Here is a 19,040-nt window from a genome sequence, read left to right as displayed (position 1 = left end):
GTATTCGGGGTAAAGGCTCTAGATTTCATCTGCGTGTGAAACCCTTGGCTCAGACCAGCAGGTCTACATGGAGCTCTTGAATTCGCGAACAAATACACAACACTGCTGCACCTTCTCCTCCCCACTGTGTCTATAAAGCACGCCCTTCGCAGTGACATGTGCCACTCACACCTGAGAATAAAGAAATACCTGGGCTATTTTGGCATCATCCTGCAGTTTCTTTAGCTTCCCTTCGTTGTTCTGAATGAACTCCTTCAGCATCGTGTTGTGGTCATGCATGGTGTACTCGCGCTTCGTCAGATCCAGGCCCCTCTGCAGCTCCTTCACGTCCAAGAGGACGTTTTCAAGAGACACTAGGAAATAAAACAAAAATGCTGCATCGCTCCTGCTGTGCAAATGCCTGAACCTGCAGCTTGAACAATTCCCCACCGCAAGAGCCCCCACAGCCCATGCATGGTGTGCTGTAAGTCTCTTGCATGCCATGCGTGCCACCACCGCTGGCCAGGCGCAGGAGCGTAACCGTACCTGCAGCAGCCTTTTCCACGTAATGAAGTTCGTTGTAAAAGAGGGATACGTGCTGGTACTTCTCCTTGACCACGTTTGAAATATAGTGCAGCAGGGTCTGCTTTCGGTCTGTTGACTTTGTTTCTAGGAGCTGGGGAGAAAAGGCAAAGAGATCGCTGGGTGGAGATGCAGCAGGCTCGAAGCAAAGTGACTCCACCAGTGCTTCTCCATCAGATAGGGACGGCCGTAAAAACTCATTTAAGTGTTTAGCAGGTGGTTTTCAAGCTGTGGTTTGTGAAGCCTCTGAAGATGTGTGGCCTTCTAAGGGGCCCCCCCAAAACGATGATAAGCAAAGCAAACTCCACCAGCAACCACTCACCATCTTCATGAAATGCATTTTCCCCTGCGTCCCTACAAGGCACTGCCCTCGGCACCTCCGGTTTACTTACCAGGTCTAAGCTCTGTAGTTTAAATCCATATACGGCCCCTCGCTTACTGCTGTTCATGTAGTTTCCAAGAGCCAAGATTATCTGCCAGGATGAAACAGAGCAGAGCATGAATGGAGGACAAATGCAGGATGCTTTAGAAACTTCTGGAAGGAGAGCTGGTACGTCAGCATCCAGGTACAGTTTCCATACACATAAGGGGATGCACCAGTGAGTGGCCGAGCTATCGAACATATCTAAAATCAGACCCACCTCCAGTATTTTCTTGAGCTTTTGGGATGACTTTATTGAGACAGATGCAGCTATTATTGCATGAAGTTGCTGCAGGTAAACACAGGAAGAGCTTTGGTTAATACATGTCCAACCCAAGAGTAAAATTAAAATCTAAACACTCACATGCTGAAAAAACTCCTCTTGGTTTTCATCCATACCATGGGCCCTCGCATGTACGTTAATCCTGCCCTGACACATCAGGATTTCAAACAATTCATTTGCACCGCTGATTTACCACACTCAGATGTGGTCGCGTAAAAATGTATTTACATTTCAATCCTTATGGCTGCGAAAGACGCATCGGGCTGAATGGGACACACTTCAAAGAGCCCACGGACCAGCACTGATAATACCTTTCCCTGATGATACAAACAACCAGATTTTCATTTAAACTGGTTCTAAACTTCTACAGGGTAAAGGAACAGGACGGTATGGAGCAGTCCAGGCCATACACACAGCACCTGGGACATCGGAGTCACTGATGTATGAAAATATAGAGAAATATAAAAAACCACTTTTTCAGTGTTTCTTGTCCTGTCCCCATGAGAACTCACAATCACCCCACAACACTCAAACCATCTCTCTGTCTTAGAAAAATTAGAATCTCTAGAAGCTTCACCGGCTGCCCCCCACCAACGCGTGGCTGCAATGCTCCCCGCAAGCTGAACCCCCAGGAAGCCCCGATCCCCACACAGCCAGTGCAGCGCCCCGGTGTCCCCAGGGGCTGTCCCTCACTCACCGGCGTCAGCATCTGGATGCTTTCTGCAAAGTTGCCTATAAACGCCATGATGGTCATCTTCTGCATCAGCCTCTCAATCTTGCTGAACTGCATCATGAACCGGTCTTCGTCGGACAGGTTCTCGATGGGTTTCCTTTCCCGCTCGTAGAGCCGCAGAACTTTCACTTCGTTTTCAGTGGGCAGGAACCGCATGAGGCATTCAACAAAATCCACCGGCAACGTTTTCAGGTCAAACCTGCGTGATAACAAACCAGAAGAAGCGGTGTTACGACAAGGCTCTACACAAAATGATGGAAAAGTGAAGGAAGTGAGAGAGCTGCCCAAGGCAGCTCTGCCTCCTCCGCTGCTCAGCTGCGCGCGAGCCTGAGCCAGGAAAGCGATGAGAAGCTGTAAGGAAGCTGTGAAGTCACTCCTGCTCGTGTTGCCCTGGCTGCGGTGGGGGGCACGGTCCTGCAAGGGGAGCTCTCTGCACAAGAAGATGTGAACAAGGGTACGGTGCTGCTGTGAACGCTGCTGCAGGGCACCCTGTTTCTGCTCCCAAAGCCGTGGCTGTTGCCCCCAGCCCTCCATGGCCACACCTCATCTTTATCAGAGCAGACAGGCAGGGAGCAGCAAGCAGCAGTTTTATTTAATTAGGCCAGAGCCCTGTAACCCCCAACTGCTTGAACCTGCCTCAGTCTGCAGCAGGTTTGGGTCACACTCCTCACCAGCCCAAAGGTGACGCCTGTGACATCCAAATTGTGAAGATATTCCTTAACAGAGAAATGGCAGAGGTTTGTCATGGCCACGAGTGCTAAGTGCCTCTGCATGGATTCAGGATCAGCCCCACGGAGCAGGAAGACCTGCGCTCCTTCTCCAGGAGCTGCTGGAGTCGGCAGGCGAGGGTCCGTATCGGTGCGGGACGGGCACAGCCGAGCCCCTCGCTGCACTCCTGCGGCAGGGGTCTGCCGCGTACCTCGGGTACGTCTGCATCACGCTGGGCTTGGCGCTGCCGGGGCCCTTACATAAACCTAATTCTATGCCAAACCCTTCCAGTGCGCTTGGACTGACGTCGTGCTTTATGGAGCACACTAAAATAGCTGCCTCTTGCTGACACTCTGGCTTTTGAGCGTTCATTATAGCAGAAAGTACTATGCAAACAGAATGAGAGGTGCAGCATGCAATGGCGTACTGTGGATATACATGAATTAGCTTCTTTAATAAAAGAAGTGTTAATTTATCAAGCCTAAATAGTGATAGAGCGACATACAACTGCAAGTTTTTTATTTTAGTTCAAGGGAATCTGATTTCTGGGAATTCAGAAAGGTTCCATCCTTACTCCTGGATTTTTTCCAGATGCAAAAACATTTACATCAACTGCCCCTTCAAAACTATTCCACTTAACAAAAATCACAGTAAATCTTAAACATGATTTCTTTGCTGACAAGTGTTTTACTTACACGTGAATAGCTTTGCATATTTCATCTGCCGTCTTTCCAGCTTTTCTTAAAGTAATGGCAAGATTTTTGGCCCTGTTGGCATCCAGTAATGTGACTTTGTTTGGCCCTTTCTGAGTTATCTTTTGCTTGCTTGAAGTAAGATCAATGGCTGGACCTTGGGCTTTTGTTTTGAATATTTCTTCAAATTCATCCACATTTAAATCCTAAAAAGGAAAGAAAATGATTTATCCCTCCCCGCAGCAAACACTAAAACCCACGCTGCCTAATACCGTGCCAGAACTGCAGTCCAAGCCCCGTGATGCTGGGACTACGTCAGAGCACTTTGATCAGGGGCTGCAGGAGGTAACAAATGTGCGCTCCTGAGTTAGTGACGGGGAAACGTGGCCTCCACCCCCGACAGCCCCATACACGTTCACGAGTTCAGGAAAATATCCACGCTAGCGCTCAGGCTTTACCCAGCCACGCGCCTCTTCAGGGCGTGGGGAGCACGCAAGAGCTGCGTACTCGGCTCAGCTCTGCTGCTTTACGCTTCCTCCCCTGGCACCCACCCAAGCCTGACTCCTACAGACCCGCCCAGCAATTTTAGGCTGGGAGAAATGCATCTTCCTCAGCTCGGCTGATCTGCTTTAAACAAACGCACACACCAAGTATGCACACTTTATAATCGATACTACCAGCTACCATCCCTAATTCTCAACCAAGGCGCTCACGGTGACCTTACCGGCTACCAGGGGCCACTGGATGAGCTGTTTGCCAAAATAACTGCTGCAAGCTATCCCTGCAAAGACCAGTTTCACTTGTGTCAGGGACAGAAGTGGGAGGCGGAAGGCAGCAAGCAGCACTCGTACCTCCAGGATCCTCTCGTCATCTATTTCGTTGAAGACCGTCCCATTGATCTGGTTGGGTTTGAGGGCGACCCAGTTGAAGACCGGCATGCGGAACTTGGTCTTGATCGGCTTCTTGATTTTCACAGCTAAAGACAGCAGAGGAGAAGAAATGACAAATTCCCCAACTGCTGAAAAACACCCCGCGTGCCCAGACTGCAGCTTTCAAGTCGGCATTTCAGCACTGGAGGAAGAACTGGCCAGAGCTAAATTATCACACTGGAAAGCCTGGAAAGATCTCGCTGCCTCGGCAGGCAAACGGTGCTGAGAGGTTTTCATCCATCCCTCAGCTCTGTCAGGCCCAGCCTCTGCAGAACCCGAATGAACGCCAGAGGCTGTGAAAACTTCATTAAGGAAATGTATTCTTACTTTATTACCGCATGTTGTCTGGATTGATTTAAAAGCCCAGGCTATTCTTAAATTTTTAAATGGACAGAGTGGTCGAATTTAACTCTGTCCTGCTGGCTGCGGAGCCCACCCTGGTGTGAGCTGGTGCACAGCTGGTCTGTGATCGGTGTCACAAAACTCCATGCTGAATAGGTGACAAGAAGCAAAAAAGGCCCTTTCCCAGGGTTTTGGTATAGGAGTGGCCTCTCCCACTGCCTGCTGCGATGGGGCAGTGCTGCTTCGCACCAGGCTTCTCTTTTAAAGCAAAGGGGTGGGCTGCAGCACACGTGAGCTGTAACATGGCTGAAATAACAGGTTTTATCTTCTTGCACTGTGCAGAACCAGGAAAGGATTTAGTAACTTACACAGAGAGGCTATGAAAATGAAGACTGACTACTCTCGTTAATCCGTGAACACAGCACGAAGAAGCAATGCTGCAGCAAGGGAAACAGCACTTTTCTATTCCTATTCCTAACAGGTCTGGAAGGTACATAAGTAATTTCTGTAATTCAGATCTCATTTCTTTGTATCTTGATGTAAACATGAAGTTGTTAGCTGCTACAAAATCAGGATGTTCATTAAAGTGATCAATCAACGTCTGGCTCCCGAATTACTTAGAAAATAAACGGTTTCTTTCCAAGCTGCAAACATGAAACAGAAACCCTGGTCCTTCCTCTCCAGTGCTGGAGAAAAGCCATTCAGCCCGCAGTGGGGGCCACTGGCAGAGGCATGCAGGGCTCAGCCCCCGCTCCAGGACGCTCGGCCCCACAGCACACCCATGCAGATTCACCGCTCCCCCCAGCCGAGGATGGGTCACGCGCGGTTTAGTTCTGTCCAGTGTTTGCTCCTGACTCCTGCCTGCCCTGCATGCGTAGCAGCAGCAATCTTGCTAAATATTCGATGCTCTGTAGAGAGGCTAGATGTTTTCCCCTCGGTTTCAGAAGATAGCCGGGTTCCCAGGTCACAAAGCACTTAGCAAATAATTATTTTATTTCCCCCTAACAATTCTGTATGTATGTTTTTGCCAGGATAGAGACGACCTGTTTCAGGGGACAGTCCTGTTGTGCACCGGAGCTGGGGGAATGCTGAAAACATTTCTCTCGCTTTGTCATTCCATTTTTAAAACAAGAGTCGAGTTGTGCATCCACGTCCCTTTCACTGTCGTGCTCATTTTGCAGGGACATCACAAAGAATAAATTACTGGCAAGAGCAGTTGCATGCAACAAAGAACCGTAAAGTGAATAACAGGGAACATACACAATATTCAGCTGTGTATTCTGAGAATTATATTTATCCAACTGGAAGACATGAACACACATGATCAACTTCTGCTCATCTAAACTAAATGGTTTTACTCTCTGCTTAATTCATGTGGTTACTTCAAAATAATTCCTAAAATAAAAAAAAAGAAAGAGCTTTTTCCATCTGAAACACCCATGAAAAAACCACATGCGCATACATTAGAATAGATTATCAAGTGCTCCTGGGTTATTTCAGGACAGGAGAGGAAGCTAACTGCCTCATGGGCCAGTTCCTGATGTAGCTAATCAAAATCTCTTAACATTTCCCTTCCTCCTCCATTACAGAGCCCTGGCAAGGTGACGTCCCCGGGCCTCGTGCCGCTGCCAGCAGCGCAGCGGGGACGCGGTCATGGCTGGGAACCAGAGCCCACCGAGGGTACTCGCAGCCGGCGAAAGCCGCTGCAGCTCAACGCTTGGCCCCTTTAGGACAAGCCTGTCCTCGACGTGACCAGTGCCGAGAGCATGGCTCGAGGACAGCTCAAAAGAAACCACATGTCTTAATTACTTGCTGAAGTGCTTTGCTGAATCAGGGCCTCCCGGGTGCCGAATCCTGATGGTCGGCAGCATCCCCCAAGCTACTGCATGCTCCCGCTCCGGCTCCGGCCAGCAACCGGAGCCTCCCCCGTCCCCACCGCCTCCCCACGGGCACACACACAGGCACAGCACAGAGGGAAATGTGGGGAGGTGGGTAAATACTTAGCAGAAAGCAACCTACAGAAGAGCTTGATTGGCCCGTCTTATCAGGAAGCAGAAAGAACAGAGAAAAAAATGTTAGCAATGGTCAGAAAAGCAAAATTCGTTATTTCACCGACTCCTCTCTGACCCAGAAGGCTCCTGCCCTGACAAACGCTCCTTTCTGTGCAGCCACTGTATCAAGAAAAGGCACTCTCCCTCTCCTTCCCTCTCTTAACCCACTGAAGAAGAAAATATCCATCCCACCTGCCTTCGGGCATCTCACCCCAGCACCTACGGGTGCTCGGCTGCGGGGGCTTGCCCCTGCTGTCAGTGCAGCTCAGAGGAACCACGCGTGGAAGCAGTGCTTGCTCCGCTCCGCTCCTCCTGTCCCCAAACCACACCGCAAGGATGCCAGGCTATGGCGCGGTGTCTGGGCACCTGGCGGCACAGCCCCCGGCAGCCCCCTGAGCACCGCCGCGGCCGCATCCAGCACAGCACCCTGCCGCTCTGCTCTGCAGAACCCACCGCGGAGGGAGCAGCCCCAACCTCAGCTGTGTCGCGCCTTTTGTGCTTTTTTTTTGTTTTTTTTAATACGCCCTGGGACCCTCTAGTTCCATGATGCTCTTCGCTTTCAGAAGAAGGCTGGAATACTTAATCAGTTTTCAAAAGAAAAGTTATTAATCAGAGCTCCTCGGTTTCTCTTTCTAGACTCATATCGTGCTCTTGAGATTTCCTGGGGGGGAGCAGTGTGATACCAGTTAGCATTTACTTGCTTGGCATATGTCAGAGTGCATAAAAACATGATTAAAGACTGTCAGTAAATTTCTATTCCTTCCAAAAAATTTACAAAAAGTTTGCCATTTTTTTGCACAGATATTTCTTCAAGTCCTCAGAAATCAAAACCATGAAGCTTTGTGTTTCTTTCAAAACCGTATTTTGTTTGCTTAAAGCCAAAAATGATCATATTTGAAAAATATTTTTGGCAATAGCTTTAGTTTCACTGGAGAAGCCATCTCTTCCAGACAAAACCAAAACCGTTCGGTTCATAAATGCTCTTTCCTTTTATTAACCCCTCTAAGTATCATACCAGTAAGAGGTAACGGGTATTATTTAGGTGATTTACAAAGTCCCATCTCGGTACCCTGTACACTCTAGCCGATGTGCCCTGCCCCTGCCCTTGCTTACTTTGCCAGCAACCCACAGCATGCTGGGGAGACACACGGGCGGCTTACCTGCAAGCCCTGAGTTGAACACCACGGTGGGAGAGGCCGTCCCAGGCAGAGGGGGTGCTGATGGTGGAGGTGGTGGGGGCAGCGGAGCCGCAGGAGCCGTCTCCAAAGCTGGACCTGGGAGAGGAGGTGGCGGCGGCGGAGGTGGAGGTGGTGGTGGAGGCGGCGGTGGAGGCGGCATTGACACTGACACAGGACCATTTTGCACTATGAAATGAAGGAAAAACAAAGTACTACCATGAACACGGGTTGAAATATCACAAGCACCCACAGAAAACAACACAATATCCACCTTGTCCCCCACTATACATCTCTTTTCCACCACTATACCGGCCCAAGCATTTGTTGGACCCTTCATCAGAGTACTTCAGTGTATTAACACAGGAGGAAACTACTCTAATGAAAGATGCTAGTATTACTTCCTATCAACCAAAGGGCTCAGAAAGGGATGAGACAAACACGGGAACCACCCAGGGAGTGAGAATGCAAACATGGCTGGGGGACCTCAGCATCCTCGGCTGCTCCAAGGTGCCATGACCTGCAGCCTCGTCACCACTGAAGGTGGTTTTGTCAGCGTCAGGCTGCTGTGCCCGTCCCCAGCACAACAAACTGCACCTCTGGCTCCTGGCCAGCCCACCTCCTGGGACAGAATGCTTCTTACCTGCCTCAGATGCCACAGCTAAGGCGGGTAATGGCGGTGGAGGTGGTGGCAATGGTACTGAAGATGCAGCTCCAGCAACCGGTGCGACACATGTGCCAGCCGCAGCCTCTGACCCTGCCGGCACCATCCCAGAGGCCAGAGCAACAGGAAGAATAGAGATGTCCCCATCACCTTTCTTCTGGATCTTAATGGTTCCCTGCTTCTCCAGTTCATGGATCTTTTTCTCCAGCGTTGACTGTCGCTGGATGGCTTCTTCTTTTTCTTTCACCATTTTTCTCAGGGTGTGGACTTGGGTATTTGCATCTTTGTAGATTTCCTGAGAGTGCCGCACAAATGAGAAATTTGCATTTGTATTGACAGAATACCAATACCAGAAACAGAAGAACAGCCTGACACAGGATGGTCACCGCGCCAGGCACTAACAACGAGCTCTGATGCAAACCGTACGTCTGCATTAGTGAGGAAGAACTCATTTGGGCAATGTGGGCTAGTGGAGTGTGTCCCCGCCCATGGCAGGGGGTTGAAACGAGATGATCTTTGAGGTCCCTTCCAAACCAAACCATTCTATGCTTCTAAGATTTTATGATTTTGTGTTTTTCCCAAGGCAGCAGCAAGGCTGTGCATAGTACTGAGTCCTGGGAGAAATCTCACCTATGGGCGCCAACACCCGGGGGTGCACAATTTCTCTCCATCACTTTGTCGTGATGCCTCTCATTTCTTTTGCTAGTCTTAAATACGTAGTGTAGGTATGCTACCTCGAATTCGACTTCAACAGATCATCTGACACCTTGCTCGTTGTTCCACCTATGAGCAGACATTGGCTCATAAAGGGAAGGAGGAACAAAGCTCCTGATCTAGAGGGGAGATTGTACCTGCAAGCACAGACCCACAGAAGCAACCCTAGAAACACCACGCTTTGGGATGACATTCAGGCTGTAGTTAGTTAATATTATATTAATAATTTTTGTTACTAAGTTTGTACACCAAGACATAAGAAGTCTGGATTGTGCACAGGAAGCTGGCTGCACTTGACAGCACAGACACAGGGCACTTACTCCTGAAGGACTCCAGGTCCACCTCCAACACCTCTCCGCAGCCAGCCACATGTGCAAAACTCCCAACAGAAATGCTACAGACCTGAGCAATAAGAGGTACCTGCCTCACTCACTGACTTGCTGGCACAGAGAGTTTTGTGTCCATCTTTTAGCACACAGACTAGTAATTCTACTTGAAATCTGTCCTAGGTTCAAAATGAGGAAGCTAACAGAAGTCAGTTAGGAAGGTAACAGAACTCATTACCTCCCAAACACAAAGCGCACAGGAGATTGCTCCCCTGAAGCGTAGCACCCAGCCAGAGCTTCCCATCCCACTTACCCGAATCACATCCAGTTCTTTGTTTCTTTGCATAAGTTGTTTTTCCAGTTCCACAATCTTTGCCATGGCTTCGTTCTCCGTATCTTGGAGTTTTTCTGATAACTATTATTGAAGAGAGTAGTAGATTATAAAATTGGATAAAAGTAGTGTTCTCAACCAAAATGCCAGGAACACTTGTTGGAGCAGTGGTACATGATAAATTACTGATATTCCACCCAACCCTGAAGTCTTTCTTTGGAAAGAGAGAGGGTTCCTGCGTGTGATCGGGGGGGGCACCAAGTGCCCCACTGAAGGTCCCTCTGATGATGAGTGTTATCCCTCAGCTATGACCAGCAGGTAACCTGGCCGGACTGTAGCTATGAACCTGTCCAGCTAAGAGAGCCTACTCTACAATAAAGCACTTGAAACGCAATTATTCTCATACACGCTAAGTCTGATCTGAAACCCAAACACCCCACAGAGCACCACAACAGCACTGTTGCAAAACCAATGGATGCTCTAGTGGTGGAACCTATAAATATCACCTCTCACAATGAGGCTAATTTGATGCGTAATGAATAAAAGAGGTTTTTTTCTTTTTTCCTCCATTGTCTTTTGATTTATTTTTATCTTTTGCCAGCCCCACAAACCTGGGATCTGAAAGCCACACTGTTCTTGTTGGCTTTTTCCACCACCACCACCACCACTGACGCCAACTCAAGCAAGGCTGCAGAGGTGGTGAGGTGGCACCGGTTGCTGTGTTTTTGAGATAAAACTTCTGCAATTCTATTATTAATATTTCTGTCAACACATGACAGAAAATAATGTCCGGACTCCTGGGATGAGTCTAGTTTATGTAACGAGATCAGAAGCAAGCTGTTAAAAATTTGCCACCAGAGTAAACCATTAAGTTTCCAAACAGCTAAAAGGAGTAGATCTATAAAGCAAAAAATGCCATTTCGACTGAATCACTTTTCTCTAGCAGAAGACAACCTTGGGGGCACAAATACTACACAGCAAGTTGGTTTAAGAATGTATTTATTCTAAGTGATGGCCATATAGGAATGGTGACAGAATGACCCTTTTGTGATTTTTTTTTTAAGTATGGAAAACACTTTAAATTTACAACAGCCAAGCCAAGTTTTCCGGACTAAAGTACCTGACACCAAGGTACGGGGCAGAAAAGCCGTGAGCAAACCCTAAATGTCTGCACAGCACTAATTTTCAGTCCCTTACCTCTCTTTAATGTCAAGCCCCACATTACCAAAGCAATGCAACTCCTTTGTAAGGAGCTGGAGGTTGTGTCAGATAGGAGAGTAACTAAAACGACAGAATAAGATATTTTCTCATCAGGTCAATAAACAGCTTATGAATAAACCTTTGTAGTAAGTGGAGCACCCGTTAACTAAAACATGGAGAATATGAGGTTCAAAATATAGCACGAAAGCACCCAGGAAGTTCACCTGCCTGAGATCTCCCAAATTCCTTCATTTGCCAAATATCTGATCATTCCCCCAATCCCAAAGCACAGTAGTCCCAAGGCTTTTTCTAAGTGACCCTCACCCCAAAGGCTGTAGCCCCACTGCGCCTGCGCTTCCACCTCCAAAATGGGCAGTAGTGAAGCCCCTGCGCAGAGTGGGCTCTGAACTACTTCAGAGACAAAGGTGACAAAGCATGGTACTAACATGGGAAATGTTTTCTTCCAGTTCTTCAACTCTTTCCAGGGCTGCATTCTTGGTTTCGGCATCCTCCAGTAAAGCCCCCACATCGAAAACGTTATCCAGGTAAGCTTGAATTTGCACCTGCAGTTTGTCGCTCTCCGTGTGTTTCAGTTTCTGCAAACCCAAGAAGAGAAGGGTGTCACTCAGCACCGCCGGCCCTTCGCAGCAAGGGGGCCGCAGGTAGGAAGCGGGGTGGGGAGAGCGGTGGGAAAACACTGCGCACTTTAACGTTAGCTGGGGTCAGGAGCGATAAACAGTCATTTTGGAAGACTAAACCTCCAGAGCTTTCAAAGCTAAGCAGCATCTTATTTTCTGTTACTACAGAGAATATTACTGCTTTCCTCCGTGCTTGCTCCTTGACCGTGGCAAGCTCTGAATCCACCACCAGCCCTGGGACGGTGCGAGCCCAGCGAGGCGGGCGGCCGGCACTGGCCCTGCTGCTGCCCACGGTGGCTGCCCGCTCGGTGGCCGGCAGGCAGAGGTGAGGCCATCGCTTGCGTTTGGGTTCGAAGCAGCTGCGTGGTGCGGAGCAAACCCTCTGCTTGCTCTCGCTGACCTCACGCCGGGTTTGCCGTGTTCAAAACGAGCGTGCTTTATCTCCAGAGATAACATCAGAGCACGCTTTGAACTGCCCTGCCTGTTCCTGGGTACTGCAGGGTTTGTGCCACCCTGGGACCCCAAACAGACCCGTGCTCGGTGTCGCCATGTACAAATACTTCTCGCAGACAGCAAAAAACCTCTCTGCAGAAGTCAGCAGGGACAAATCAACCCCTCATCAACACAAGCAGTGTTCTGTGTGTGTGCTCCCAAGGGCGGGGACAGGGAGAGAGAGAAAAAGACAAAAGGGGAAATATAAAAGCAGCTTTCTTCTGAGAGAGAGCATTTCCCACAGGATGCCAGAAAACGCCTGGCTGTCAGGAGAAAACTCAAAGGAGGATTTTTCACACAGAGGTGGAGGGGGCCATGGCGGCACCTGAGCTGGGGCTGACACGAGGCCTGCAGCCCGTGGCCAGAGGTCAGGGACGTGGCGTGGGCGAGGACGACTGCGGTTCATCCTCCCTTTGTTATAATGCAAAGCTACAAATTTAGCTCCCAGCCTGTAATTGCAGTTAGTTGCAGCTGATTTTCCTTCTGCAGGGGTGGCTCCAGGCCACGGCCCCCAGCCAGCGGCCACGGCACTGCATTTTTAGCGGAGACCATGAGACAACCCTGCTCTGCCCTGCCGAAAGCTCTCGGGGAGGGGGTTTGAGGAGGTTTCAGGCTGGGCTGGGCAGCGGTGGCACTGGGGAATGTGGCGCGGACCCTCCACGGCCGCAGGTGGGCCCAGCCCGCAGCTCCACGCCGAGCTCAGCCCTGTCGGGAGTGCAGACCCCCGCTGCGGGGCGGAGGAGACCCGGGCAGTACTCACGTCCAGGTACTCGTCCAGGCCAAGCTTGGTAAATTCGTACTGCAGGTGGACCCTGAAGTTCATGTCCTCCACTGAGTGGACAACGATGTTGATGAACTGCATGCAGGCCACCTGGAAGGAGAAGAGCTGCACATCAGAGGTGGCAGGCCATGGCGTGGCCCCGGCTGCCCCTCGAAAGCCCCAGGGTCGGAGCGGGCTCTCCTGGGGCCTCGGGGGTCAGACATGGCGAATGACCACATTTCCTTGCGGTTAATACGAGGGGAAAGTGCGATCCTCTACTCCGCAGCTTTTTTCCAAGCCGGTGCTGGATTTGGGCTTACGGGGTGTTTGTCTGCTGCGATAAAGGCAAACGCGGGTTCCAGAAATTAAGTCATGTCTGCAGAGTCTACCTTTACTGCGTGCCGGTGAATGCTTTCCATGCCAGCTCGCACGGCCAGACATCATACAAGCACACAAGCTCTTAAGAAAACAATGCTGTTTCTGAAACGGCCTGTAAAAGTGAGATTAATTTTGCAACTGGAACCCCTAGCTTAGGAAATGGGACTTTCACAAAAGGCGCCTTGTTGTTTGCAGAAAGCATATTTCCAAAGCTGTGGTTTGGTAACTGAACAAGGGACCAGATCACACGGGTTGGCACCCAAATGCGTCCAAGCACAGTGAAGAAAAGGAAAAGGCTCTTGAGCAAAGCGGGTTGTGAGTGGAAGGAGGGAAACCTCCTGCAGAGCGGCAGGAATCGGGCTGCAGACCCCAAAATGCTTGCCCTTTATTTGAATGTAAGGCACGGCCAAATCCTGCTCTGCACAAGTATCCCCAGCCCTCCTTCAGCTCCCAGATGATCATGGCTGTCACCCTCTGAGCTGCTTTAAGAGAGGGTTTGCCTAGTCCTTGCCGGGCTTCTCAAGGGCACAACCCTATCCTGCTGGCCACACTGCAGCAGGGGTAACACCAGCTTCTCGACATCTACTGAGAGACTTCCCGATTTCTAGAATGAACCTGGGAAGAAACAATCGAAGCAACCTGATTTTACCTGCAGGAAAAGCCTCCAGGAGACCCACGTCTCTGGGTCATTTTGTTTGGGTCACCAGTTTGCCCCAGGGAATTGGGCCGATTCTCTGTGATCTGTTATAGGGCCCAGAGGATAAACTCATGGGCAGGCATCTGCTGCACGGTGGTGGCCTTTGACCACAGGTCTGGCTGGGATGCCCCAGGCTGTTCCTTCCAGCCGGAGCTCCCAGCAGCCGCAAAGCTGCCGTAAAAACTTTCCCAGCTGAACAGCCCAGTACTGCCCAGCTTTGGAGGAACCAGGACCACAGGGACACAACAAAGGTCAGCCAAAACCTTTCAGCTGCATCTTCCCATGTAGACCCTGACCGGCTTTAACCACTCTGTTTCCAAAATGACTTTAACCCTCATCATGCAAAGTTGTGAGACTGGTAACAGGGATAGCCCCAAGGAAGGGAAGAAGGAAGATGGTCTAAAGACTTGGTTAGGAGCTCCTGGGATGGCTCCTCACCCCCACCTCTCAGTGTGTACTCGTCTCTTACATGAACAACCCAGTCCATGCAGTTGGAAACCTAACTTCAGGTTTCGAGACTTTGCAGGACGCTTTCCAGCTCCTGTCGCGAACCCTGGTTCCTCCTTGTGCCGGTACTGGCCCTCGCCAGCTGAACCCTGCTGTCCTGACATATGACCCAGAGCCCAACTCACCTATTTCAAAAGCGCTTTTGTTATACTTGCACTGGCTCTCGCAACGTTAGGGCCAAATTCTCATTTCCTTTCTCAGATCCTTACATACACAACTAAGGAATTCATCAAGTCAAATAAAGCTAATCTAAGAAAGTTGCTTTTAAAATGAAGTAAGTCAATGTCAACAGCAGGAACCTTCTCTAAAATATTTTTGCCTTTTTGTAGCTTTTTCCTCCCTGTTGATCCATGCCATTAACCGCGGCCCCTTCCAGCTCCAGCTTCCCAGACAGCTCTCGCCTTCTCCATTTAGGGCAGCGTGAAAGCCAGGTCCTGCAGGAATAGCTCTTTGTTTATGTTCAGTCGTTGCAACTCCTTCAATTACTCGAGCTGTAACGTTACGTCCTGGAGCCTCCGGCACCCTTTTTATCCCGTCCTGCGGAAAGGAGCGATGGCTGCCCTGGGCAAACCCTAGTGCAACCCGCAGGCTGCGGCAGCGCCGGTACCGCAGCGATGCCGGCGGGCAGAGGCCGGCGGTGCTCCCCGCTCATCGGCCAGCGCTCGCAGCAGCACGCGGAGCTCGTTAGGGCCAGGCGGTGACAACAACGAGTGGATCTGCCAAATCGTTCATCATGAGCTCTCTCTTCTAGGTGTAGGCTTGTCACAAAGTCAAGCCCTTAGCTGGTGGAAGCACCCCAAAGATGCAGATTTTATTAGTATTTGGGCAAGTCCTGAAAAAAAAAAAGTATTTATCCTTTTTCAAGTAAATTTCACCACTACCTTCAACCTACGGCCTGACAGATCCAGGGAGTTTCTTACAGGCCATCCAGATGGATGCTGAATATTCGCAGCTCACCAGGCGTGTACGGACGCACACATGCATATTCCCTCTTACATCCTTACAATACACCATTTCATATCTTAAATAAAGATGAGGAATGATTATCGTTTTTAAAACAGTGGACAAATCCCGCAGCTCGCAGCAAGCACCGTCTTTCTTCCAGGCTGTGCTAAGCTGTGCTACTCTCCTGCTCCCCAAATACAAATACCACTCCCTGTGAGCAGGGGAAAAATTAACTAAGAGTCGGGTGTTGAGAACTGACAAATCTTTCTGTTAAATTACAGACTAAACTGTATGTACATCTGAGAATACTTAATGTATACTGTGACCGCCACCATGTCCTTACTGGGACTGCAGTAATAAGGAACAAAACCAACTGTAACATGTCAGAGAGTCACCGAGAGCAGCTTGCTAACTTGAGTAAAATTGCAGGAATCGCTGTAAGGTGGGGTTTTTTTTTTCTTTTTAAATAGAAGAAAGAGGCCATCCTATCTCACAAACACCACCTCCTTCCTATTCTGCTGCCCACTCATGGGTGCGAGCCTGGCCTGGCCATCAGGGCTGCAAGCCACTGACACCCGCGTGCTCCCAGCCTGTAAGAAACAGCACACCGGGTGCTTAACACCTCATTCCTGGCAGGAGGAGATCTTTAACCCAAAGCTCAGCACTGAAACAGCATAAAGTGTCACAGACGCTCAGCAGAGGCCTCAGCAGAAGGGCCGGTGCGACCAGGCGGGAAGCCCTCCTGCTCTGCTCTGGCCTCAGATCCACGGCACTGGGCACAGGCAGTGCAAGGAGACTGCGCTGACCGTGTCGGTTTGTAATTAAAAATTTCTCAGACTTCTGACACAAGCACTCACTTGCCGCAGTTTTTAAAGAAATGGATGCAGAAGTATTTTTGATATTGGACAGACAACGGGCTAGCTCATCCTTACTGTCACGACCTCTGCCTTTCACGTACTGCCAACGTGCAAGCTGGGGCTGGTGTCTGTGGGTGCCAGCCAGAGCTTCCTCTCTCGCCCGTCTCTGTTGTGCTCCAGGGGAAGTGGTTTTGGTGAACAATCATGCATATGCACATTGAGGACTCAAACGTGGTGCAGACTACTGCTATATTTATCAGCAGATAAGGACAGACAGCAGCTGCAGCCAGTCTCCCCCACACTTCCCTGTCTGCGACGCCGAGGATGTTGGCACACGGACAGAATGCGCATCTTGATATTGCAGAAGCCGCTGCTGCGCCGCAGCCAAATAGCACACGCGACCAAAAGGCCACTTTCCTCTTACCTTCACTAGGGCACAAGGCATTTCTTGAAGGTAACGGAATTGAATGGAAGCTAAAAATGAAACGCATATTATGTAGTTTGGAATACAAAAAAATTGTATGGTGGTAATTTTAGGCCAAGGATCAGAAGGCAGATACATCTCTGGCTACGACAGCAGGACCAGACACGGTAAATACTGAACCCAAAGTTCGCTGATGATAAATAGCACTCACCATAAAGTCTATATTGTTGTCTTCATTTCGGAAGTGCTCCATCAGCTTCTCAAAGCGCTGTTTCTCTCCACACACCTACAAAAGAATCACCACGTGTTTGTTAAACTACAGCTTGAAAGAGAGAGTATTAAAAACATTTTAAAAGCTTGCTCAAAACCTCTCCGTCCAGGTTTCCTCTCTTGTTAAAAATATTATTCCTCATGACAAATTCAGCTGAATAATCATATGTGAACCTGCAGTGCAAGTCTATGGGGTCAGGTACAATTACCACATAATTCTTCATATCTCTTTTCCTCCTAAAAATTTAATCACGCCCACTGATGGTACAAACGTAAGCGACAGACTTGCACCGGGCTAGGCCACAGGAAGACTTGGCCGCTCTCACAGTTCAGGACTGGTTTTCCACTGTAATCTAATGTAATTAGGAAGAAGACCAAATTACAGGGAAGGAAAAAAAAAAGAAAATTATCACCGGCTAAATGAGGAGTGAAATACATTGGCGTAACTATCAGCTGGTCAGAATTACAGAGCTGTAATACAGGGGTGTTGGCAGGAAACACACGCAACTTGAGGGAGAAATAAGATCTAAGATAAAGCAGGTCTCAGGATATTGTTTAAATCCTATTACTTCCTAGTAGCTTCTCTGGCTCAGTCCTACTTTTCTCAGTACACAAACAATCTAGAGCAATCCACACCAAAATCACAAAACAGTAAGTTAGAAGATGAAGGGAGCAGAGGTGAGCACCAGGAGGTGCACCCATTTCCCTGTCCTCCCTATTTAGCAACTGCATCTCCTCCCTGTGGTGCATCCTTTGGGGTTAATTTTTTCTATCCCTGCATGAACAGACTACACCGAACACCTAACCCGTAGGGGCAGGAGCCGGTGCACGGGAGCTGCCCCGAGCCCAGCCGTCCCAGTGAGCCCAGCTGTTCCAGCGAGCCCAGTCATCCCAGTGAGCCCAGTCATCCCAGTGAGCCCAGTCATCCCAGCGAGCCCAGCCGTCCCAGCACGGTCAGATGGGAGGTGATGGGGGCAGCGCAGAGGGTCTGGCACGTTTGCGAGTCCACTGGGAGTCTCCTCATACCCTGCACCATGAGTTGACTTCTCGCTTGCTGGATTTTGGCATCAAACTGAGCAGTGAATTCAGGAAGAGCAGAAGCATGCTCCTCTGAACAAAGCGGTAAGTGCCTGGGTAGGCTCATCCATGCACGAAGTGTTCAACGCTGTTCCCAGCTTCCCCCTCCTCAGATGCCTGCTGTTTGCAGAGGGACAGGAGAACCTCTGAAAGAAGCTGCTTTGCTCTTAAAGGTCCTGAAAAGCAGAGTCTGGTCATCTGGAGGACTGAAAGTTCCCTTCAGCTGAGGAACAAAACCCGCGGAGCCCAAGAGGCTCCTTCCTTCCTTAACCAGATTTTAGCCAAATGTCCCAGGAGCGCAGGGTGCTCCTGATCCAGAGCAGGGGGGACAGCAGCGGGACCTCCCACCCAGGCTGCCCGGTTAGGGTCCGCCAGCTTCCAAGCAGCACACCCCTGAGATGTCAGCTGCTGTTTCCCTAAGAGCCAGCTCCTGGCACAGTAGTTATGTGAAATTACCCATGGAACGGTAATTAAGGGTTGGCGGGAGCACTGCCTACTTCTTCTTTACAACTAACCTCTCAGGGGCAGAGGCCGGTTCTTTGTACGTATTTCTACATTTGTCTCTCCCACAAGGAGACCAAATCCCCAGCTGGGGTTTCTAGATACTCCCAAACAGCAAGTTCTTCACAAAGTATGCCTTATTATTACTATTCCCTTCTCAGCTTCTTCTTTCTAACCGTGTCTGTCTTATAGCATGTACCTACACAAGGATTAAGGCACCGAGCAGATTTTTTCTGAACTCACTGAAGTCGCACAGTTTAGCGGGACCTAAACTGAGCTGACCACGAGATCTACAAAACACTGGGAGCAGTGGCCTGCTGGGCGACCTCTCGCCACGCTTTCTGCTGTCTGTTATGACCGAATA

General features: G+C 49.7%; 1 protein-coding gene across 5 annotated transcripts in view; it reads right to left on the bottom strand.

Annotated features, from left to right (window-relative positions):
* The window catches only part of FMNL2 (formin like 2), a 148,048-nt gene that overhangs the window by 8,566 nt on the left and 120,442 nt on the right, over positions 1 to 19,040 (bottom strand). For all 5 annotated transcript variants that reach the window (XM_075757369.1, XM_075757367.1, XM_075757370.1 and 2 more), the window contains exons 10-22: positions 17,040 to 17,114; positions 13,021 to 13,131; positions 11,577 to 11,726; positions 9,913 to 10,014; positions 8,539 to 8,854; positions 7,881 to 8,084; positions 4,250 to 4,374; positions 3,402 to 3,604; positions 1,963 to 2,197; positions 1,203 to 1,271; positions 954 to 1,034; positions 526 to 655; positions 190 to 353 (exon numbers count right to left, since the gene is read on the bottom strand). In XM_075757369.1, the coding sequence (XP_075613484.1) occupies positions 190 to 353; positions 526 to 655; positions 954 to 1,034; positions 1,203 to 1,271; positions 1,963 to 2,197; positions 3,402 to 3,604; positions 4,250 to 4,374; positions 7,881 to 8,084; positions 8,539 to 8,854; positions 9,913 to 10,014; positions 11,577 to 11,726; positions 13,021 to 13,131; positions 17,040 to 17,114 (1,965 nt within the window). The remainder of the gene's footprint in view (positions 1 to 189; positions 354 to 525; positions 656 to 953; positions 1,035 to 1,202; positions 1,272 to 1,962; positions 2,198 to 3,401; positions 3,605 to 4,249; positions 4,375 to 7,880; positions 8,085 to 8,538; positions 8,855 to 9,912; positions 10,015 to 11,576; positions 11,727 to 13,020; positions 13,132 to 17,039; positions 17,115 to 19,040) is intronic.

This window comes from Balearica regulorum, chromosome 6, assembly GCF_011004875.1.
Source record: "Balearica regulorum gibbericeps isolate bBalReg1 chromosome 6, bBalReg1.pri, whole genome shotgun sequence".
Taxonomy (NCBI): domain Eukaryota; kingdom Metazoa; phylum Chordata; class Aves; order Gruiformes; family Gruidae; genus Balearica; species Balearica regulorum.
Note: the sequence above shows the minus strand (reverse complement) of the source record. Positions and strands in the feature narration are given on the sequence as shown.